This window comes from Corticium candelabrum, chromosome 13 (genome assembly GCF_963422355.1).
Source record: "Corticium candelabrum chromosome 13, ooCorCand1.1, whole genome shotgun sequence".
Classification (NCBI taxonomy): domain Eukaryota; kingdom Metazoa; phylum Porifera; class Homoscleromorpha; order Homosclerophorida; family Plakinidae; genus Corticium; species Corticium candelabrum.
Window position 1 is genome coordinate 6,433,807 of NC_085097.1, and position 23,832 is coordinate 6,457,638.

Genomic DNA, 23,832 nt, shown 5'->3' on the forward strand with positions numbered 1-23,832 from the left:
GGATACCCATGCCAGCACTCTAGCAGTTTACGATGCCATTGCCATGGTGATGGCGCCAATTGTGGAAGGATTCAAAATTGTGGCACCATGCAGGCCTGACATGGCATGCATTCATGGCTAACTCGGTGTACCAGCCCGCAGACAAACAGCTAACACTGTATAGAGCATTTGCAATCATTGACCTAATTAAAATCACCGTTTTAAAGCAGTTGACTCGACTTAGTCGATTTTCGAGTTTGGACTTGGTTCTGTTTCACCAATCAAGTGGCAACGGAAAGCACTCTGTGCCACCATTTTGGTACCATGCAGCTATAAATAAGGCCATGCAGCAACACTGATATCTGGTGCAAATATTGCATGCAGATTAGTTGTGTAAAGATCTAGATAATAGGCTGAGCGGACCCCCGACTGAAGTGGGTCGATTTGTACTCACCCCTCAAGCCCCCCTAGACGTACGCACCTACTACTATACTTACAAGTTGGTAAATTCTGACGGTTCTTACACGAGTACATGCAGTAGTATCGCGCCGTTAGCAACTGTATGATTGTAGAATGGTCTGTATCAGTGAAGCGAAGCAAGGCAAGAAAAATTGGCGTCCATTTTGGCAGCCACAAATGAAGCGGTGTCAGAGGAAATCCTGTGTTCCCCGGAAAAGTGTCTCCCGGAAAACTCTAGCTTAGCCCTTACCCTCTACAAATAGTCTTAGCTAAGAAAACAATTACTCTGTCTAGCTAATTAGATACTAGAGCATCATTCATTGGCAGATCCATTGTTTTGACGTCAAGTTTGTTGCAAACGTCATAACTCAATTAGTGTTTCCAAATCCTGGAAAGAATATCCCTAGTATTTGAGTTAGAGTATCAGAGCCGGCGAGAGCACGATGGGTGGGGAGGTGTTAGGTGGCCAAGCCCCGCCCACAGAAAACGTAAAAATAGCTAATTTATTTAATCACTTAAACCAACATTTTCAAAAGTTCTCGCCAAAGTCACATTTCCAAAGTTGGGTAGGCTATGCCTACCTGACACACCCCGTTCTACCCGGATTGGTTCTGTTTATTAATATTAACTTCTTTTCCGCTCTAAACATGGCGGCCCATCACGCTCCTGTTTGGGAAATACCGACAGAAGATGGAAGGGTAGTTGAAAGGAAAGCGGAAACGGTCAACAACGAGGAGGTGCGAAATCAGCGGACGAGACGACTCGGACGTCGACTGGATCTGAGCTTGTTGCACTTGCATGAGCGTCTCTTGCTCGACGTCCTACGGGATGCTCTCACCTGCCAATCGGTCACCGTTTTAGATCTCAACGACTGCGGTCTCAACACTCTTCCTCGTCTCATCAGCAACATGGAAAGTCTTGTCCGTCTCCGCCTACACTCCAACAACCTCAAAACCCTACCGGACACCATCAGTGATTTAAACTTTTTGGAGAGACTCTCAGTGTATGGTAACCAGTTGGAGTCTCTTCCTCGCTCTTTGTACAAGCTGCAGCAGTTGAAGATTTTGCGTCTGGGTGGAAACAGACTGCAAGATGAAGACTTGGAAGTGATTCATGAGATGGCTGGAATTGAGGAGCTTTACCTGAGACAGAATTATGAACTTACAATCATTCCTCGTGAGGTGTGTCTTATGGAGGATCTTGCAGAGCTTAATGCAGACGACTGTGATGGTCTGGTAGCGCCTCCTTGGCAGGTCATTACGAGGGGAATTGATAGTATAAGGAGGTATGCCGAGACTCATGTGTGGTGAAGTAGCTGGAAACAACTGGACATCAGGCTTAAACTCTTTTATGCCTTTCTGTAGGGCAATAGTTAGCTGAGGTGATTGAATGTGCTAGTGTCAGCTAATGAAGTACATAGTAGGTGGAGAGACATTTTCAGATTGGGACGCTCTAACATTTATGAGACTGCTGTGTTAGGTATATGTAGTAAACAGGGTTAGTAATTGAAAATTGAAAATTAACAGCAGTTGTAGTTTTAGAGCTACAGTAACCGTCTATGACACTTGATTACTTGTTAGGCTGGTTGCATTTGGTGGAGACTGCCTATGACCAAATCAATCTGCATTGATGTGCTAAACTTTTAGACCTATACAGACTAACAGTTAGACTTGTGACCAGTCTCATCGTGCTTTTGTCAATCTCAGATGTTTGATCCTCTAACTAACAGCTGCAGTGTACACTGTACTTTTGCATTAAGGCCTAATGAAACACAGGCCTGGATCTAGAAATTACATGTAGAACCATGAAGACACTCTTGATGACAAACGTCTCGTCTCTAGAAAACATTGAACTGAGATAATCATCACACTAAAATTGCAAATACGTGTACATCAACAATCGTATCAATATTTTAATATGCTAACTTAATTAATTAAAGTGGCTATGAGTCCTCACACCAGACTGCTTTCTGAGAAGAGAAAAAGCAGTCTGGGATGTCGAGGCCAATAAGTTATTTAGTCTGTGTGTGTGTGTGTGTGTGTGTGTGTGTGTGTGTGTGTGTGTGTGTGTGTGTGTGTGTGTGTTTGTTTTATGTAGATTCGCGTGTATGTGTGCCCTTTAAGGGAACTGCACTTTTTAGTGTGCTGCAAACATCAATCTAGATACAGTATATGTATTAAGTCAGGTTCCCGTATGTCACTGACAAGGCATGGCTCACGTTGGCAACTACGATCTTGTTTGGCGGGTTGTTGCAGGAAATGGAGAAATAGCGGAACGTAAAGCGAAAAAAGTCGACGACGAAGATGTGAGAAATCCGCAGACGAGCGATGTTGGACGTCGACTGGACCTTAGCATGTTGTCTATCGAAGAGAACTGGCTGAGTGAGTCACTTCAACAAGAATCTTTCCAGTACTATTCTATCACCGTTTTGAATCTCAACGACTGCGGTCTTAAAAGTATTCCGAATTTCATCTGCAATGTTACCAACGTTGTTCGACTCCGAATACACTCTAACGATCTCAAGACGCTGCCAGACACCATCGGTGATCTGCGATACTTGGAAAGGCTCTCAGCGTATGGAAACCAGTTGGAGTCTCTTCCCCGGTCTTTGTACAAGCTGCGCCAGCTAAAGATTTTGCGTTTGGGAGGAAACAAGCTGCACAATAGAGATCTAGACAGAATCCAAGGGATGGTTGGACTCCAGCAGTTATATTTAATACAAAATCAATACATTACATCTATTCCACGTGACCTGAATCTTATGGACAACCTTACCGAGCTCAATGCAGATGATTGTGGTAATAGAGCTCTAGCTCCTGTACCTAGATGGAGAGGTAGAGGTAATTCAATATTGCCTCAGAATGTAGTCATGCATGTACGTATTGTTTCTTTTCATGTGATTTTGTGTTGTTGTTCAGCTGTACAAAGATTGTCGAAGTTACCTGAACCATCAAGATATGAGGAGACAAGATCCAGTGAGCTGACAGATGAAACAAAACCATTTGCAAAGGCATTACTAGATGACAGGTGAGACTGTGAATGTTACATTCGATGTAATTATTTACACAATTTGATAATTTGACTGTGTTTTCGCTTGATCACAATTTAATGCACAGATAAAATTTTGTGAAGGTTGTGCCATTGAAGAGGATGTTAGACATATGCATACCCTTGAAACTTGAACCTTGACCAGACCATCAAAATAGGGGAGCTATGCAGAAGATTGACAATCATGCAAACAGGAATTAAGACAGATGGACAAACTAATAAGGAGCCCTTCGGTTACAGAAGATGACACTCTTGTGATGAGCTCAAGAACAAGACATAGACATATCTATGCTAATTCCATAAACTACTGAAATTGTTTGGACTGAGTTTTTAGCATATTCTGTGGCCGTATTGTTTTACTCACAGATGCATAGCTTTGATACAACCGTTAAATCTGTTTAACAGTTGTGTTTCATGCTAAGTGCACATTTTGCCACTAGAACATGCTTAACCACTATAGTCTATGCAGTGGCGACAGAGCGACTTGCAAGTTGGGGGTGGAGCATAAAAAGACGACGGCTGTGTACATTAGGTTCCCCATGCCTCACCAAGAGTGAATTGTCGACATTTCCTGTTGGGAATCGCTTTCTGATGTTGAACTTTAACTTAAATATTTCTCATAGGCAACAGAAAGCGCTTACAATATACACATCTATAGGTCTGGTGAACACTGCCCCAAATTCAGATACTTTTCCCCAAAACTTCTTCGCAGTTATTGATTGTCAAGTTGGGGTAATCTCCCAGCTCCATCGCCACTGCATATGTATACCTGAGCACAATATTAATGATAGGGGGCAGGGCCATGGCCGTACCACAGTGGCACTTTTTCTAGAGTGAACCGTCTTATTTTAGGGTCATAGGAACTGGTCCTGTTGGTCTGTTTGTGGCCGAACCATCTTTCAGAAACTGTACTTCCGACAGTAGACTGTTAAAATATGTAGTTGTTAAATAACTAATATATCTATAGTTAGAAAGAAAGTAACTGAAACCATCTGACTTTGAATTAATTAATTGCTATTTACACTTCCCTGAGGTCATTGCGTAGCCACATATTACAGTAATTGATGGTAAATGAGAGTAATTATTCAAGAATTCGACTGTTCCAGTACATTAGGTAGTGTATGCTGGAAGACTGCTCTTTTGGCTGGCTATCCCTATTACCACGCATTAGGCCTGACCACTTTTGAATGCTTCCTACAGCCCTGGGGGCAACACGGTGAGTGACAAGCATGTCATAGTTTAGTTTGCTTGTGTACAAGGTTGTGTATCTGCTTTGGGACAATTGTTTAACGAGTCTGCTGTACTCACTGATTTCTTGACTCTAGAGCTGATAAACAGAGTCAAGGCATACTTGACAAGCTACCCAAAGAGAAAGAAAATCCAGTGATACGAGAATTCAGTGAGCAGATACTGATGGCGTGTGATTGTAGCTAAAGTGACAATTTGAATGCTGGATGTTTTATAGTTGATTGGAATCCTCTGAAGCAGCTGGATGCAGTGCTTGTTGACATTCCTGTAGAGGATGTTTACTGGTGTGGTGGAATACTTAGCATGATGACAATAAGCAGAGAACCCGCAGCCGCAGATGTTGTTTCATTCAGCTCAGTCATCGGTCAATCAGGTGGCAAGTGTGGCTCTGATGACATTTTCTTGATTGCGCCATCCGGTGCTGTATTAGTACCACAGGAGTTTCAATGTGATATTATGCTTCATTCACATTTTATGCCTCCTACTGACAGTGACAAAGAGGAAATAGTTGTGAGCCCTTGTGTCCATCTTTCTCCGTCTGAAGTTAATTTTAGGGATTACGTTCAACTTCAGCTGCCTGCATTTGTATCATTTAAATCTACACATTCTGGCAGTGGCTGGCTACTTAGATTAATGATGATATATCAAACTCCTGATATCGAACCAGCAAAGTGGCATACAGCACTCACCATTAATACAGCTACAGGAGAAGTAGTATCACAGTCACCTTCTGTCCAATTTGATGCTCATCGAGGCATCATTTATCTTCGGCATTTCTGCTGCCTTTGTTGGTTGGGCTCCATACTTAACATTCAATCATGGGTAGAAAAATGTGTTTCTTATGTTTTGTTTGGAAAGCGTCTCGAGCAGCACAAGTGGATGGTTTCTGTTCATGTCATTCATGGTGCGAACGTTGTGGTTACAGAGTTGCGTCAAATGTTGGAGATGCAGTCATACATTTTACTATGCCCTGCTATAAACTCTATCATTGGTCGGTGTGGGCATCTAACATTGTCTGCTAAGGCTAACGATCCGTGGAAACTTTGCAAACAATCCGCAGAAGCTAGAATTTCAACTAAGTTAATATGGAATGGTCCTATCAATGGAGCAACAAATTTTCAAGTTATAATGGAAGATCCTACAGGCAATTCTGGATATCTTGAGTGCACATTCACGGCAGCATTTGAAGGTGACTATATGGCTGTGGAACCAGTCACACTTGATGTTACTTTTCCAATTTCTTCTGACTTTCAACTACGCAATTCTTCTTCCACGCATCAGCCCAACACTGTTAAGTACTTTATCAGCAATTCACAGAATCTGGCATTTGGACCTAATCCTCAGATTGGCATTGCCCCTTCCAGCATATGTACTGTTGACAGGCAAGTCGTTGCAGGTGCTTTACCTGTCGCTACGGACAATACTCAACCTCTAGAAAACAAAGGTTGTGTGTGTATGTGTGTGTGTGTGTGTGTGTGTGTGTGTGTGTGTGTGTGTGTGTGTGTGTGTGTGTGTGTCTGTGTCTGTGTCTGTGTCTGTGTCTGTGTCTGTGTCTGTGTCTGTGTGTCTGTGTCTGTGTCTGTGTCTGTGTGTCTGTGTCTGTGTCTGTGTCTGTGTCTGTGTCTGTGTCTGTGTCTGTGTGTGTGTGTGTGTGTGTGTGTGTGTGTGTGTGTGTGTGTGTGTGTGTGTGTGTGTGTGTGTGTGTGTGTGTGTATTGCAGCATTGTTTTCATGTTATGATTACTTTCTCACTAAGAAATACTACAGGGTTCAGATAAATTAGTTTGACAATTCTGTTTGTTTGCTAAGGAGTGGGTGAAAGCATCTCTGCTATCACTGGGAGCACCATTAATCCTGATCACATTGCAATTGGTGTTAGTATCTATTTATTTGCTATTCTACTTGTCATCTTCATATTCCTGATCATTTTCCTTCAGGTTTCCAAGCTTCTACACATTGCCCTCAACTCGGCAGTTGCTCACGAAAGAGCCATGCCTTCAGCAAAATGTATAGTTCAGTTTATTAGTCAAGGACAGGATGAATACAAGATTGAGGAAACGGGAGCTGAAAGTGTCAACAATGAAGTGGAAGTCTTGTTTCCTGGTAATCATTTATGAATCACTTATATACATTGGACGCAGTGTATGACTTGAGTTACTGTTTTGTTGGTTTTCAGCATGGCCTCTTGCTGATCATGTGCTTGTGAGAATAGCACTAGCAACTGACAAGAAGCAGCAGCTTGGAGTCGGATTCGTGACTGTTGGAGAATTCTTGTGATAGCCATGTATTTCAACGTGAGCTCACTACTTTTATTAATACTTAGTATGTACATGAGCAATACTCATACTTTACTAATTTATTATGACATGCTAGACTTTCTGTGTATATTTTGTAAACATTGGTGTAGATTTGTATGTTAGTTTTGTGCTTTCTATTGGCTCGTTAACAATAAATCTTGCAATTCAACGGATGTCACTGCCAGAGTCTATAGACTTTGCAGTTTCAATCCGTCACCCTTTCAACATACTTTCTGGCAACATTTTCAGGAGACAATCTCCAACGTCATTGTTGATATGGGAAAAGAGCATTCTCATAGAACAGATATCCGCTATAGACACGCCAAACCTTTGCAAGTTGCCCATATAAGCCTTTTTTGCATGAAGCGATCCACACCCATTTTTAGGTGGCTTCATCTAGACTTTTAGTACTCCGTCCTTGAACAAGTTGGGGTCAAATCGAATACCTATAGTCAACAAATGTCTGTATATCGATATACAGCAATCATAGGCGTAGGAAGCAGGGGGGCCACTGGGGCCATGCCCCCCAATCAGCAGCTTATGGTCACTTTACATAATTAGGTCATTGTGAAAACAAGGTACAGTACAAGTGGAAAAAACTAAGAGCTCCATGCAATAATGGCATCTATGTTGCTCCCCCCCCAACTTGGATTGTGCCACTGGTGCCAATGATTTTGAGCTGATTAGGTTGTTTATTGTCTTCAATTACGTTTACGTTGCGTAAAATGTATTAATATCAATATTTTCCGGTTCTCCTCAAATTGTCATGGCAGTTAGACTGCTCATGCTTGGAGAGTTGAAACAGAGAACGGAGAGATAGAGGAAAGGAGAGCAGAACCAGTCGCCGGCGAAGAAGTTAGGAATCCGCGGACGGGAGCTCAGGGATGTCGACTGGATCTGAGCATGTTGCCTATCAAGAAGGACTCGTTCATGACCAGGCAACACACGTTCTACTCCAGTTATTCCTTTCGAGATGTCCATGACTACAATCCACTCACTGTCCTGGACGTCACTGATTGCGGTCTCAACACTTTTCCACATTTCATCCTAAGCGCAGTCAATCTTGTCCGTCTCCACTTGACCTCCAACAATCTCAAAACGTTGCCGGATGCAATAGGTGATCTTGGTTACCTGGAAAGGCTTTCAGTTTATGGGAACCAATTGGAGTCTCTTCCTTGGTCTTTCTACAAGCTGCGCCGCCTGACAATTTTTCGTTTGGGCGGAAATAATCTCCAAGACCACAACCTGCAGCCAATCCAGCAAATGGCTGGACTTCAGCACTTATATTTGAGGCAGAATTACAGGCTGACGTCGATTCCACGCGACGTGTGCCTCATGAGAAGTCTGAGGGAGCTCAATGCTGATGAATGTGATAACTTGAGGTCTCCCCCTCTTGGAGTCATTAAACAGGGAATGTCCAATGTAAGGAGGTACTACCAACATTCTGGATGGTACTACTAAAAGGCTGTACCCCAAGGGTATAGTCTTGAAATCAAGCATCTAATTCAGTAATTGACTGCAACATGTTGAGAAACAGTGATGACTTTGGTAGTTTGAGTTAGAAAACGAAATTCTCATTTGCATTAATTAGATGGGTTCATACTTTAGTTATGTTAGGTGTTTGTTGACTTTCTATATAAACAACTGAAGTCTGAAACTAGATCTAGACGCAGTTTCATGATTGAGATACAATAGATTTGGATTGTCGCGCTTGGTCCCCCGCCTTCTAACTGGTCCGGGGACCGCCATATTGGTATCGAGAACTGGTCCCCCGTACACGTGTAGCAGTTGTGGTTGCCAATAGTTGGTCCGGTATCGCCGATGATTAATTAACAATCCGGGGAATGGCGAGGGCGGGGTGAGACTGGGTCGAGTCTATTCTGAGGGACTCATACACTCTGGAAGCGGCTGGACGCCCAAATAAAATCTATCCATGCACAAGCACAAACTACAGACATGCAGCAGCACTTTTAGACTCGTAACCAGTCTCGCCGCGTTGTCGTCGTTCCCGGATGTGAGCATCGTGTGTGCTGGGTTCGAGAGTCCAGCTGGTCATTCCCCCGCGGCGGGCGATTTTTTTTGGACGAGGTTTGGGAACTTAGCCGCTGCAGCGAATGCGCTTTGGTGTACGAGGCTACACACACACACACACACACACACACACACACACACACACACACACACACACACACACACACACACACACACACAACACACACACACACACACACACACACATACACACACACACACACACACACACACACACACACACACACACACACACACTTCAAATTTAATATCTAGAGAATTACTACCCAAAGTATCATCACCAGTTGTCTTCTGTCATAACGACTTGCAAGAAGGTTCACGATCATTTCAAACAATTCTCCTCTAAATGTGTGAGTCCGTGTCTCATTCTAGGAAACATCCTACTCATAGACGAAGCAGACACTCAGAGACTTCAATTAATTGATTTCGAATATTGCAGCTACAATTACAGGTATGCTTGATGTGTCTGCTATCGTACACAGTTAAACTATTTTCCGAATCGAAGAGGGTTTGACATTGCCAATCACTTCTGCGAATGGTCACTAGACTACACAGTCAGCGATCCACCATACTTTGCATTGGAGCCGTCAGACTTCCCATCACAAGCACAGCAGGTAGTGAAGTAATATTACTATTGTATGTCATCGCCTTAGAAACTGTGACCTTTTAGTTGCACTCTAGTACTAGACACATAGCATGCAGCGAAGTTGTCTATGTGTATGTGTGTGATCGACGTCTCGTACTTCGTTTCTCTAGACCTTCTCCACAGTAAATCTGGCCATCGTCCTCTCTCGCTTGTTTGTCAGCACTAACGACACCACTTAGTGCTTTCTTGGACTAGACATACAGCAGGAAAATAGCCATGGAGAGGCTGCGTGTGAGCTTGGCATTGCTTTCGTCTCTTTATCCAGTTTGCTGTGCGTTCCTTTTCTTGCCGTTGACATTCTAAATCGAAACGGATCTATTGGACGTGCCTGTTTGTTGAGGCTGCGTATACTAGACGTCATGGTTTCTACTGCAACGAGTCTTGTTTGTTTTGCTGAAACAATCTACGCTATCTGAGGCACGGCATTTCTTGGTACTCACAAGTTCTCAGACTACTTTCCGGACTACTACCTCGTTGCTGCGGCCTTCTTTGCATCTTTTCTGCAGTTTTGACTATTGTTTGGGTAAGGTGTGTGTGTGTGTGTGTGTGTGTGTGTGTGTGTGTGTGTGTGTGTGTGTGTGTGTGTGTGCGCGCGCGCGCTCGCGTGTCTAGTGCAAGAGCAAGAAGTCTGTACAGTGACAGAAACGCTTCACGTCTCCTAGCAGCATCCATTTCTCTTGATACACGCGGTCTATTAATTAATGAATGGTATTTCGAACAGGAAACATCACGTGAGTTTCCGAGGTAATACATGCATACAGCAACGACGCACGCTACTTGTGTGTACACCTACTCAGAGCATTTAGTGGGTTGGATCTTTCAGTGCTTTAGTGGACCTCCCTGTCAGTTTAGTATGCTCTATTCTAGTCACTCTATTTATTAATTACAGGTTTATTGGAAGACATTTGTAAGTATGCGTAGTATAAATGTAATACGGATAGACCCTGCACATTAATATTGCACGCCAAGGAGTTCTGCTGTCTAGATCTGCTTACATCGATCTACCTATAGACCTCTGGAACGGGAGACCCAGGCCAGAATTTAGCAGTTTACGATGCCATTGCCAAGGTGATGGCGTCAATTGTGGAAGGATTCAAAATTGTGGCACCATGCAGGCCTGACATGGCATGCATTCATGGCTAACTCGGTGTAAGAGCCCGCAGACAAACAGCTAACACTGTATAGAGCATTTGCAATCATTGACCTAATTAAAAGCACCGTTTAAAGCAGTTTGCTTGACTTAGCCGATTTTTCGAGTTTGGACTTGGTTCTTTAACACTAATCAAGTGGTACCGGAAAGCACTCTGAGGCCACCATTTGGTACCATGCAGATATATAGGTCATGCAGCGACACTGACATCTGGTGCAAATATTACATGCAGATTGGTTGTACAAAGATTTGGATAAGGCTGAGTGGACCTCCGACTGAAGCAGGTCGGTTCGTTTTACCCCTCAACCCCCCAAATACGTACGCGCCTACTACTATACTTACAAGTTGGTAAATTCTGACGGTTCTTACACAAGTACGTGCAGTAGTATCGCGCCGTTAGCAACTGTATGATTGTAGAATGGTCTGTATCAGTGCAGAGAAGGAATGTAACAAAAAATTGGCGTCCATTTTGGCAGCCACAAATGAAGCGGTGTCAGAGGAAATTTTGTGTCCCCAGGAAAATTGTCTCCCGGAGAACTCTAGCTTAGCCCTTACCCTCTACAGATAGTCTTAGCTAAGAAAATAATTACTCTGTTTAGCTAACTAGATACTATAGCATCATGAATTGGCAGATCCATTGCTTTGACGTCAAGTTTGTTGCAAACGTCATAACTCAATTAGTGTTTCCAAATCCTGGAAAGAATATACTTATTTGAGTTACAGTATCAGAGCCGGCGGAGCACGTTAAGTGGGCCAGGCGTTAGGTGGCCAATACCCGCCCACAGAAAACGTAAAAATAGCTAATTTATTTAATTACTTAAACCAATATTTCCAAAAGTTCTCGCCAAAGACACATTCCAAAGTTGGGTAGGTTATGCCTACCTGACACACCCCGTTCTACCCGGCTTGTTTCTGTTTATTAATATTAACTTATTTTTTCGCTCTAAACATGGCTGCCCAGCACGGTAGTGTTTGGGAGATACCGACAGAAGATGGAAGGGTAGTTGTAAGGAAATTAGAAACGGTCAACGACGAGGAGGTGCGAAATGAGCGGACAGGACAACTCGGACGTCGACTGGATCTGAGCTTGTTGCACGTGAACGTGCGTCTCTTGCTCAACGTCCTACGGGATGCTCTCACCTGCCAATCGGTCACCGTTTTGGATCTCAACGACTGCGGTCTTAACACTCTTCCTCGTTTGATCAGAAACATGAAAAGTCTTGTCTGGCTCCGCCTACACTCCAACAACCTCAGAACCCTACCGGACACCATCAGTGATTTAAACTTTTTGGAGAGACTCTCAGTGTATGGTAACCAGTTGGAGTCTCTTCCTCGCTCTTTGTACAAGCTGGAGCAGTTGAAGATTTTGCGTCTGGGTGGAAACAGACTGCAAGATGAAGACTTGGAAGTGATTCATGAGATGGCTGGAATTGAGGAGCTTTATCTGAGACAGAATTATGAGCTTACAATCATACCTCGGGAGGTGTGTCTTATGGAGGATCTTGCAGAGCTTAATGCAGACGACTGTGATGATCTGGTAGAGCCTCCTTGGCGTGTCATTACGAGAGGAATTGATAGTATAAGGAGGTATGCTGAGACTCATGAGTGGTGAAGTAGCAGGAAGCTACTTGACAGCAGGCTTAAACTTTTTTATGCCTTTCTGTAAGGCACTAGCTAGCTGAGGTGATTGAGTGTGCTAGTGTCAGCTAATGAAGTACATAGTACATAGGTTGAGAGACATTCTCAGATTGGGACGCTCTAACATTTATGAGACTGCTGTGTTAGGTATAGGTAGTGAACACGGTTAGGGTCGTGTAAGGATCTATATTATACCTCTTTATTTAGTAATTGAAAATTGAAAATTAACAGCAGTTGTAACCAGCTATGACACTTGATTACTTGTTAGGCTGGTTGCAGTTGGTGGAGACTGTCTATGACCACATCAATCTGCATTGATGTGCTAACCTTCGAGATTTAGACAGACTAACGGTTAGACTTGTGACCAGTCTCGTCGTGCTTTTGTCAATCCCGGATGTTTGATCCTCTAGCTAACAGCTGCAGTGTACTTTTGCACTGAGGCCTAACAAAACACATGCCTGGATCTAGAATTACATGTAGAAAACGAAGACACTCTCGATGACAAACGTCTCGTCTTTTTTAATATGCTAACTTAATTGCCAAGCGTAGCGAGGCTTCTCATCCGGTTGCACAACAGAAATGGGCGTGGTCCTATATGGCTTTCCATCGAGCTTTTCGTGTGTGTGTGTGTGTGTGTGTGTGTGTGTGTGTGTGTGTGTGCGTGCGTGCGTGCGTGTGTGTGTTTGTGTATACACAAATCTGAAATTTCTCCTCCCCATGACCACGTTTCAAGATAGGACGTACCTCAAAAAATCCTTTCCGTGTCCGACTACAGATAAGTCTAAGAACGATTCGTGCAAGTGACCAAGCGACGAAGAAAATGCTTCATGAAGTTCCATCGCCCCATACTTTTCTATTGTAGTTAGGGACTGTGTGCACGTGACAACCAAAAAACACCCTTATTACCTGAATGCCACCTACAGTCAACTATTCACACGTCCCATACTACAATCAATTCTTTACTACACTGTGCTGCATCTAACACTGTTGATAGTCAATGTTTGCCGATATCAATTTCTATGTCAGTAAGTACTAGACCACTGTCGTTGTGCATACTTGCACTTGTACCCAGTATTCCTCCTCGCGCGCTCCACGTGTTTTGGCACGTACTTTTAGTGGCCGCTTGCCAGGAGGACTGGTAACCTAGTATGTCACGTGAACATTTATTTCATTAATTTAATTAGTAACCAATCCTCTAACAAGCAGTATAATATTTGTAAATGGTTGTCACCTGCACTGATAATATGGTGTGGATTAGTTAGTCTCAGGAGAGTACAACGCTAAACGTCCTTACAACGCAAACGAACCAACACGAAAGCTTTGGCTCTTTCTAGGGACTGTTCGGAAATTTAGAGCGTTTTTGGTGCTACGAGCGAAACATCGTCATTGTAGATTCACTAGAAGCTAGTATAGCAGTCGCGAATACTTCTGCGCAAACTCGAGCAAAGCAGCGTCAAATTCAACTATGTCAATTAGACAAAGGATTGAGCAAGTGCTGCAGGACGTCTTTGGCTACCATTCACTTCATGCTGGGCAGCTAGAGGCAGCTCTGTCAATTCTGGCTGGAGAAGACGTCATTGTCAGATGTCCACAAATGGAGGAAAGTCTCTCTGTTATCAGCTTCCTGCTCTTGCTATGAAGGACAATTGCTGTTTTGTCATCTGTCCTCTAAACTCAATCATGAACGAACAGGTCAGCATATAATAGTTCCACGGAGCTCACTTGTAAATCAAGAGTTCGTTCAGACTTTACTTCTACAAGACAAGTGTGTACTACTTCTGTGAATTACATAGGTGGACAAGCTCCGATCTCTGGACATCCTAGCAAGGAAAGCCACCTGCAGTACAAATCCCTCACTAACAACTGACCAAGTTTCTAAGAATATTATGACTTACACTTTCAGTCAGCAGAATTTCATTTCTTAAGGTGTCACGCTCATCATATGACCATGTTTTGTGTAGTCTTTATGTCACCAGAGTGCATCCTAAGCAAGCCCTGGCTCAATTCCTTTAACAACCATGACGTCCAGAGTAGAATTGGGTTGATCGTAGTTGATGAAGCCCACTGCATCTGCCAATGGTAATTACAAATGTCTTATTATTACTAAAGTGCTGTGTAGGAGGTTAATTAAAAAGCCAAACTTGATCACAATGAATGATATTGCCTTTGCTATTTGCTGAGAAGAGCATTATATGAACGGGGAAAGGATTTCCGAAGCAATTTGACCAGATGAGCTGCATTACAAGCCTTCTTTCCATCATTGCTCTTACTGCAACAGCAACAGAGAGCATGTTGGAGTACATCACCAACTCTCTAAAATGAAATAACCCTAAGACCTTGTCTTTTCCACTTGATCGACCAAACATTTTTTTATACTCGTTCAAGTATCAATCCATCCAGGTAAAAGAACATTATGATAACTCTAATATACGACTTGCGCAATACTGTGAATTACAGAATGCAATCCAGTCTTTGATAAACAGTCAACAATCTGAATCTGGTCCCAAAACGATAGTCTTTGTCCAAAGAAAGAGCAGGGCCATTGAGCTATGGCCAATGTTGTCTTCTGCTGATGGTGGCCATAAAGTAGGTGTTCATCATTCAAGCCTAGAAGATGACACAAGACGGTTAGTTGAAGACCAATACAAACAGGGCATTCTATCCATTGTCATTGCAACAATTGGATTTGGCATGGTATTCAGCAACAACACATTGCAAGATCCAGTCAATAAAATATATTACAAGATATATTGCAGGGCATTGATATTTCTGACATACGTCTCGTTGTCCTATGGGGCTTACCAAACACGCTCGAAAAGATGTTTCAAGTAAAGTACGACAACAACAACACTGCTATAACTGTATCTTCAATAGGTACGTTTGTTACACATCCAGATGATAGGCGGAGCAGGTCGTGATGGCAAAAACGCTACAGTCACTCTGATATTTCACAATCATGAACTCGCAAAAAGAGACACCAGGATTCGCTCAGTTGTTGCTGATGGCAGCTGTCTGAGAGCAGAAATTTTAAGAGGACTAGACTCAGATGAACAGTCTCACGTTGACAGCAACAACTACTGTTCTTATTGCAGAACCACCAGCAACGACCCTAACGGTTACTTTGTTGTCAACAAGCTTAGGCGCACAAGAGCTAGTTGCTGCACGTGGCAGAAGGTACCAAAAGAAAACAGTAAGTTCTCCTAGACAATACAATTTCCAACATGAAACGATGAGACTGGTATTTTAGGTAAGCCAAGTCCAGCAAAATTGTCTACTGCGGTCTCTCGAAGAATGGAGGTCACAGATCTTCCTCCAAAGTGGGCAACTGTTTTGGGGGCCTCAGTAGCTGATCAGTAATCGAACCCTTCGAGCCATTGCTGAAAAGTCAAGAGAGCTGCCAGAATTAGAAGACTTACAACGCATAAAAGGTCTAAAGTCGGAATACCGACAGGAGATGGAAGGGTAGTTGAAAGGAAAGCGGAAACGGTCAACGACGAGGAGGTGCAAAATCAGCAGACAGGACGACTCGGACGTCGACTGGATCTGAGCTTGTTGCACTTGCATGAGCGTCTCTTGCTCGACGTCCTACGGGATGCTCTCACCTACCAATCGGTCACCGTTTTGGATCTCAACGACTGCGGTCTCAACACTCTTCCTCGTCTCATCAGCGACATGGAAAGTCTTGTCCGTCTCCGCCTACACTCCAACAACCTCAAAACCCTACCGGACACCATCAGTGATTTAAACTTTTTGGAGAGACTCTCAGTGTATGGTAACCAGTTGGAGTCTCTTCCTCGCTCTTTGTAAAAGCTGCAGCAGTTGAAGATTTTGCGTCTGGGTGGAAACAGACTGCAAGATGAAGACTTGGAAGTGATTCATGAGATGGCTGGAATCGAGGAGCTTTATCTGAGACAGAATTATGAGCTTACAATCATTCCTCGTGAGGTGTGTCTTATGGAGGATCTTGCAGAGCTTAATGCAGACGACTGTGATGGTCTGGTAGAGCCTCCTTGGCAGGTCATTACGAGGGGAATTGATAGTATAAGGAGGTATGCCGAGACTCTTGTGTGGTGAAGTAGCAGGAAACTACTGGACATCAGGCTTAAACTCTCTTATGCCTTTCTGTAGGGCAATAGCTAGCTGAGGTGATTGAATGTGCTAGTGTCAGCTAATGAAGTACATAGTAGGTTGAGAGACATTCTCAGATTGGGATGCTCTAACATTTATGAGACTGCTGTGTTAGGAATACGTAGTAAACATGGTTAGGGTCATGTAAAGATCTATATTGTAGCTCTTTATTTAGTAATTGAAAATTGAAAATTAACAGCAGTTGTAGTTTTAGAGCTACAGTAACCGTCTATGACACTTGATTACTTGTTAGGCTGGTTGCATTTGGTGAAGACTGCCTATGACCAAATCAATCTGCATTGATGTGCTAAACTTTTAGATCTATACAGACTAACAGTTAGACTTGTGACCAGTCTCGTCGTGCTTTTGTCAATCCCAGATGTTTGATCCTCTAACTAACAGCTGCAGTGTACACTGTACTTTTGCATTAAGGTCTAATGAAACACACGCCCGGATCTAGAAATTACATGTAGAACAATGAACTCTCGATGACAAACGTCTCGTCTCTAGAAAACACTGAACTGAGATAATCATCAGACTAAAATTGCAAAAACCTGTACAATTTTAATATGGTAACTTAATTAATTAAACTGGCTATGAGTCCTCACACCAGACTGCTTTCTGAGAAGAGAAAAGCAGTCTGGGATGTCGAGGCCATATAAGTTATTTAGTCTGTGTGTGTGTGTGTGTGTGTGTTTGTTTTATGTAGATTCGCGTGTATGTGTGCCCTTTAAGGGAACTGCACTATTTAGTGAACTATAAACATCAATATATATATATATATATATATATATATATATATATATATATATAAGTCAGGTTCCCGTATGTCACTGACAAGGCATGGCTGACGTTGGCAACTACGATCTTGTTTGGCGCGTTGTTGCAGGAAATCGAGAGATAGTGCAACGTAAAGCGGAAAAGGTCGACGATGAAGATGTGAGAAATCCGCAGACGAGCGATGTTGGACGTCGACTGGACCTTAGCATGTTGTCTATCGACGAGAACTGGCTGAGTGAGTCACTTCAACAAGAATCTCTCAAGTACTATTCTATCACCGTTTTGAATCTCAACGACTGCGGTCTTAAATCTATTCCGAATTTCATCTGCAATGTTACCAACGTTATTCGACTCCGAATACACTCTAACCATCTCAAGACGCTGCCAGACACCATCGGTGATCTGCAATACTTGGAAAGGCTCTCAGCGTATGGAAACCAGTTGGAGTCTCTTCCCCAGTCTTTGTACAAGCTGCGTCAGTTAAAGATTTTGCGTTTGGGAGGAAACAAGCTGCACAATAAAGATTTACACAGAATCCAAGAGATGATTGGACTCCAGCAGTTATATTTAAGACAAAATCCATACATTACATCTATTCCACATAAGCTGTATCATATGGACAACCTTACCGAGCTCAATGCAGATGATTGTGGTAATAGAGCTCTATCTCCTGTACCTAGACCAAGAAGTACAGGTAATTCGATATTGCCTCAGAGCGTACTCATGCATGTACGTATTGTTTCTTTTCATGTGATTTTGCGTTGTTGTTCAGCTGTACAAAGAACGTCGAAGTTACCTGAACCATCAAGATATGAGGAGACAAGATCCAGTGAGCTGACAGATGAAACAAAACCATTTGCAAAGGCATTTGTAGATGACGGGTGAGACTGTGAATGTTACATTCGATGTAATTATTTACACAATTTGATAATTTGACTGTGTTTTCACTTGATCACAATTTAATGCACAGATAAAATTTTGTGAAAAATTGTGGCATTGAAGAGGACATTAGATTTACGCATACCCTTGAAACTTGAACCTTGATCAGACCATCAAAATAGGGGACTTGTAGAGCTATGCAGAAGATTGACAAACATGCAAACGGGAATTCTAAGACAGATGGACAAACTAATAAGGAGCCCTTCAGTTACAGAAGATGGCACTCTTGCGATAAGCTCAAGGACAAGACGTAGACATAGCTATGCTAATTCAACAAAGTACTGAAATTGTTTGGACTTAATTTTTTAGCATATCCTGTGGCCATATTGTTTTACTCAGAGAGGCATAGCTTTGATACAACCGTTAAATCTGTTTAGCAGTTGTGTTTCAAGCTAAGTGCACATTTTGCCACTAGAAAATGCTTAACCACGATAGTCTATGCATATGCAGTGGTGACGGAGCGATTCGCAAGTTGGGGGGGGGGCATAAAAAGGTGTCAGTGTACATGAAGTTCCCCATGCCTCACCAAGAATGCGTTGTCAACGTTTCCTGTTGGGAATCGCTTTCTGATGTTGAACTTTAACTTAAATATTCCTCGTAGGCAACAGAAAGCGCTTACACACATCTATAGGTCTGGTGAACACTGCCCCAAATTCAGATACTTTCCCAAAACTTCTTTGCAGTTGTTGATTATCAAGTTGGCTGGCAATTGCCCCCCTTCCCTCAGCTCTGCCGCCACTGCATATGTATACATAATCACAATATTAATGGTAGAGGGCAGGGCCATGGCCATGGCCATACCATGAGGCTTATTTCAGGTTCATAGGAACTGGTCCTGTCGGTCTGTTTGTGGCCGAACCATCTCTCAGAAACTGTACTTCCGACAGTTGACGATTGCCTGAAACTTCTTGTTAAAAATATATATGTTATTAAATAACTAATATATCTATAGTTAGAAAGAAAGTAACCTAAACCATCTTGACAGGTTCCCTGAGGTCATTGTGTAGCCACGTATTACAGTAATTGTTGGTAAACGAGAGTAATTATTCAAGAACCCGTTGTGCAGTACATTAGATAACGTACTGACTGCTCTTTTGGCTAGCTATGTTTGGACCACGCCTTTTTAGCGCATGTTAGGCAGACCACTTTTGAATGCTTCTTACGGTCCTGGGGGGCAACATGATGAGTGACATAACATGTCATAGTTTAGTTTGCTTTTGTACAAGGTTGTGTATCTGCTTTGGAACAATTGTTTAACAAATTCTGCTGTACTCACTGATTGATTTCTTGATTCTAGAGCCGATAAACAGAGTCAAGGCATACTTGACAAGCTACCCAAAGAGAAAGAAAATCCAATGATACGAGAATTCAGTGAGCAGATACTGATGGTGTGTGACTGTAGCTAAAGTGACAATTTGAATGCTGATTGTTTTATAGTTGATCGGAATCCTCTGAAGCAGCTGGATGCAATGCTTGTTGACATTCCTGTAGAAGATGTTTACTGGTGCGGTGGAATACTGAGCATGATGACAATAAGCAGAGAACCCGCAGGCACAGATGTTGTTTCATTCAGCGCAGTCATCGGTCAATCAGGTGGCAAGTGTGGCTCTGATGACATTTTCTTGATTGTGCCATCCGGTGCTGTATTATTACCTCAGGTGTTTCAATGTGATATTATGCTTCATTCACATTGTATGCCTCCTACTGACAGTGACAAAGAGGAAATGGTTGTGAGCCCTTGTGTCCGTCTTTCTCCATCTGAAGTTAATTTTAGGGATTACGTTCAACTTCAGCTGCCTGCATTTGTATCATTTAAATCTACACATTCTGGCAGTGGCTGGCTACTTAGATTAATGATGATATATCAAACTCCTGATATCGAACCAGCAAAGTGGCATACAGCACTCACCATTAATACAGCTACAGGAGAAGTAGTATCACAGTCACCTTCTGTCCAATTTGATTCTCATCGAGGCATCATTTATCTTCGGCATTTCTGCTGCCTTTGTTGGTTGGGCTCCATACTTAACATTCAATCATGGGTAGAAAAATGTGTTTCTTATGTTTTGTTTGGAAAGCGTCTCGAGCAGCACAAGTGGATGGTTTCTGTTCATGTCATTCATGGTGCGAACGTTGTGGTTACAGAGTTGCGTCAAATGTTGGAGATGCAGTCATACATTTTACTACGCCCTGCTATAAACTCTATCATTGGTCGGTGTGGGTATCTAACATTGTCTGCTAAGGCTAACGATCCGTGGAAACTTTGCAAACAATCCGCAGAAGCTAGAATTTCAACTAAGTTAATATGGAATGGTCCTATCAATGGAGCAACAAATTTTGAAGTCATAATGGAAGATCCTACAGGCAATTCTGGATATCTTGAGTGCACATTCACAGCAGCATTTGAAGGTGACTATATGACTGTGGAGCCGGTCACACTTGATGTTACTTTTCCAATTTCTTCTGACTTTCAGCTACGCAATTCTTCTACTACAGCGCATCAGCCCAACATTTTTAAGTTCTTTATCAGCAATTCACAGAATCTGGCATTTGGATCTAATCCTCAGATTGGCATTGCCCCTTCCAGCGTCTGTACTGTTGACAGACAAGTTGTTGCAGGTGCTTTACCTGTCACTACGGACAATACTCAACCTCTAGAAGGTGTGTGTGTGTGTGTGTGTGTGTGTGTGTGTGTGTGTGTGTGTGTGTGTTTGTGTGTGTGTGTGTGTGTGTGTGTGTGTGTGTGTGTGTTTGTGTGTGTGTGTGTGTGTGTGTGTGTGTGTGTGTGTGTGTGTGTGTGTGTGTGTGTGTGTGTGTGTGTGTATTGCAGCTTTGTTTCCATGTTATGATTACTTACTAAAAATACTACAAGGTTCAGATACATTAGTTTGACAATTCTGTTTGTTTGCTAAGGAGTGGGTGAAAGCATCTCTGCTATCACTGGGATCACCATTAGTCCTGATCACATTCCAATTGGTGTTAGTATCTATTTATTTGCTATTCTACTTGTCGTCTTCATATTCCTGGTCATTTTCTTTCAGGTTTCCAAGCTTCTACACATTGCCCTCAACTCGCCAGTTGCTCAGGAAAGTGCCATGTCTTCAGGAAAATGTATAGTTCAGTTTATTAGTCAAGGACAGGATGAATCCAAGATTGAGGAAACGGGAGCTGAGAGTGTCAATAATGAAGTGGAAGTCTTGTTTCCTGGTAATCATTTATGAATCACTTATATACATTGGACGCAGTGTATGACTTGAGTTACTGTTTTGTTGGTTTCCAGCATGGCCTCTTGCTGATCATGTGCTTGTGAGAATAGCACTAGCAACTGACAAGAAGCAGCAGCTTGGAGTCGGATTCGTGACTGTTGGAGAATTCTTGTGATAGCCATGTGTTTCAACGTGAGCTCACTACTTTTATTAATACTTAGTATGTACATGAGCAATACTCATACTTTACTAATTTATTATGACATGCTAGAATTTCTGTGTATATTTTGTAAACATTGGTGTAGATTTGTATGTTAGTTTTGTACTTTCTATTGGGTCGTTATCAATAAATCTTGCAATTCAACGGATGTCACTGCCAGAGTCTATAGACTTGGCAGTTTCATTCTGTCACCCTTTCAACATACTTTCTGGCAGCATTTTCAGGAGACAATCTCCAACGTCATTGTTGATATGGGAAAAGAGCATTCTCGTAGAACAGATATCCGATATAGACACGCCAAACCTTTGCAAGTTGCCCATGTAAGCGTTTACTGCATGAAGCGATGCACCCCCATTTTTAGGTGGCTTCATCTAGACTTTTAGTACTCCGTCCTTGAACAAGTTGGGGTCAAATCGAATACCTATAGTCAACAAATGTCGGTATATCGATATACAGCAATCATAGGCGTAGGAAGCAGGGGGGCCACTGGGGCTATGCCCCCCATCAGCAGTTTATGGTCACTTTACATAATTAGGTCATCTTGAAAACAAGGTACAGTACAAGTGGAAAAAACTAAGAGCTCCATGCAATAATGGCATCCATGTTGGGCCCCCAACTTTGATTGTATTCCTACGCCACTGGTGCCAATGATTTTGAGCTGATTAGGTTGTTTATCGTCTTCAATTACGTTTACGTTTTTCGTAAAATGTATTAATATCAATATTTTCCGGTTCTCCTCAAATTGTCATGGCAGTTAGTCATGCTCATGTTTGGAAAGTTGATACAGAGAACGGAGAGACAGAGGAAAGGAGAGCAGAACGGGTCGCCGGCGAAGAAGTTAGGAATCCGCTGACGAGAGCTCAGGGATGTCGACTGGACCTGAGCATGTTGCCTATCAAGGAAGACTCGTTCTACTCCAGTTATTTCTTTCGAGATGTCCATGACTACAATCCACTCACTGTCCTGGACATCACTGATTGCGGTCTCAACACTTTTCCACATTTCATCCTAAGCGCAGTCAATCTTGTCCGTCTCCGCTTGACCTCCAACAATCTCAAAACCTTGCCGGACGCAATAGGTAATCTTGGTTACCTGGAAAGGCTCTCAGTGTATGGGAACCAATTGGAGTCTCTTCCTTGGACTCTGTACAAGCTGCACCGCCTGACAATTTTTCGTTTGGGCGGAAATAATCTCCGCAACGACGACCTACACGCAATCCAGCAAATGGCTGGACTTCAGCACTTATATTTGAGGCAGAATTACAAACTGACGTCGATTCCACGCGACGTGTGCCTCATGAGAAGTCTGAGGGAGCTCAATGCTGATGAATGTGATAACTTGAGGTCTCCCCCTCTTGGAGTCATTAAACAGGGAATGTCCAATCTAAGGAGTTACTACCAACATTCTGGATGGTACTAAAAGGCTGTAACCCAAGGGTATAGTCTTGAATTGACTGCAACATGTTGAGAAACAGTGATGACTTTGGTAGTTTGAGTTAGAAAACAAACTTCTCATTTGCATTAATTAGATGGGTTCATACTTTAGCTATGTTAGGTATTTGTTGACTTTCTAATACAAACAACTGAAGTGAAACTGAAGTCTGAAACTAGATCTAGACGCAGTTTCATGATTGAGATACAATAGATTTGGATTGTCACGCTTTGTTCCCCCGCCTTCTAACTGGTCCGGGGACCGCCATATTGGTATCTAGAACTGGTTCCCCGTACACGTGTACCAGTTGTGGTTGCCAATAGTTGGTCCGGTATCGCCGAGGATTAATCCGGGGAATGGCAGGGCCGAGTGAGACTGGGTCGAATCTATTCTGAGGGATTACTACACTCTGGAAGCGGGTGGACGACCAAACAAAATCTATCCATGCACAAGCACAAACTACAGACATGCAGCACTTTTAGACTCGTAACCAGTCTCGCCGCGTTGTCGTCATTCCCGGATGTGAGCATCGTGTGCGCTTGCTTGCCCGACTGCACTGGTTGGAACGGCAGGCGCGGTGAAGGGCGGGGCGGCACGTATCACGTGGTACCA

General features: G+C 42.9%; 7 protein-coding genes across 7 annotated transcripts; all 7 read left to right on the top strand.

The window, feature by feature from the left end:
- The first annotated feature begins 1,085 nt into the window (after positions 1-1,085).
- LOC134188601 (leucine-rich repeat protein SHOC-2-like) lies at positions 1,086-1,941 on the top strand. Its single transcript, XM_062656768.1, has one exon. It carries the CDS (start codon positions 1,086-1,088, stop codon positions 1,746-1,748), a length of 663 nt encoding a protein of 220 aa, XP_062512752.1. The 3' UTR covers positions 1,749-1,941.
- A 706-nt stretch (positions 1,942-2,647) lies between these two features.
- LOC134188602 (leucine-rich repeat protein soc-2 homolog) lies at positions 2,648-3,604 on the top strand. Its single transcript, XM_062656769.1, has 3 exons — positions 2,648-3,278; positions 3,357-3,465; positions 3,571-3,604. Exons 1-3 carry the CDS (start codon positions 2,648-2,650, stop codon positions 3,581-3,583), a joined length of 753 nt encoding a protein of 250 aa, XP_062512753.1. The 3' UTR covers positions 3,584-3,604.
- A 1,895-nt stretch (positions 3,605-5,499) lies between these two features.
- Positions 5,500-7,210, top strand: LOC134188692 (uncharacterized). Its single transcript, XM_062656857.1, has 4 exons — positions 5,500-6,178; positions 6,543-6,607; positions 6,671-6,836; positions 6,910-7,210. Exons 1-4 carry the CDS (start codon positions 5,614-5,616, stop codon positions 7,008-7,010), a joined length of 897 nt encoding a protein of 298 aa, XP_062512841.1. The 5' UTR covers positions 5,500-5,613; the 3' UTR covers positions 7,011-7,210.
- Positions 7,211-7,766: 556 nt separating this feature from the next.
- Positions 7,767-8,696, top strand: LOC134188693 (uncharacterized). The gene has a single exon (XM_062656858.1). It carries the CDS (start codon positions 7,934-7,936, stop codon positions 8,489-8,491), a length of 558 nt encoding a protein of 185 aa, XP_062512842.1. The 5' UTR covers positions 7,767-7,933; the 3' UTR covers positions 8,492-8,696.
- A 3,131-nt stretch (positions 8,697-11,827) lies between these two features.
- Positions 11,828-12,738, top strand: LOC134188603 (leucine-rich repeat protein SHOC-2-like). Its single transcript, XM_062656770.1, has one exon. The coding sequence runs from the start codon at positions 11,828-11,830 to the stop codon at positions 12,488-12,490; it is 663 nt and encodes a 220-aa protein (XP_062512754.1). The 3' UTR covers positions 12,491-12,738.
- Positions 12,739-17,487: 4,749 nt separating this feature from the next.
- Positions 17,488-21,973, top strand: LOC134188604 (uncharacterized). The gene is made up of 7 exons (XM_062656771.1): positions 17,488-18,118; positions 18,197-18,305; positions 19,661-19,734; positions 19,801-21,024; positions 21,277-21,341; positions 21,405-21,570; positions 21,644-21,973. The coding sequence occupies exons 1-7, from the start codon at positions 17,488-17,490 to the stop codon at positions 21,742-21,744; spliced, it is 2,370 nt and encodes a 789-aa protein (XP_062512755.1). The 3' UTR covers positions 21,745-21,973.
- Positions 21,974-22,435: 462 nt separating this feature from the next.
- LOC134188942 (leucine-rich repeat-containing protein 40-like) lies at positions 22,436-23,382 on the top strand. The gene has a single exon (XM_062657156.1). The coding sequence runs from the start codon at positions 22,537-22,539 to the stop codon at positions 23,206-23,208; it is 672 nt and encodes a 223-aa protein (XP_062513140.1). The 5' UTR covers positions 22,436-22,536; the 3' UTR covers positions 23,209-23,382.
- The last annotated feature ends 450 nt before the right edge of the window (positions 23,383-23,832 follow it).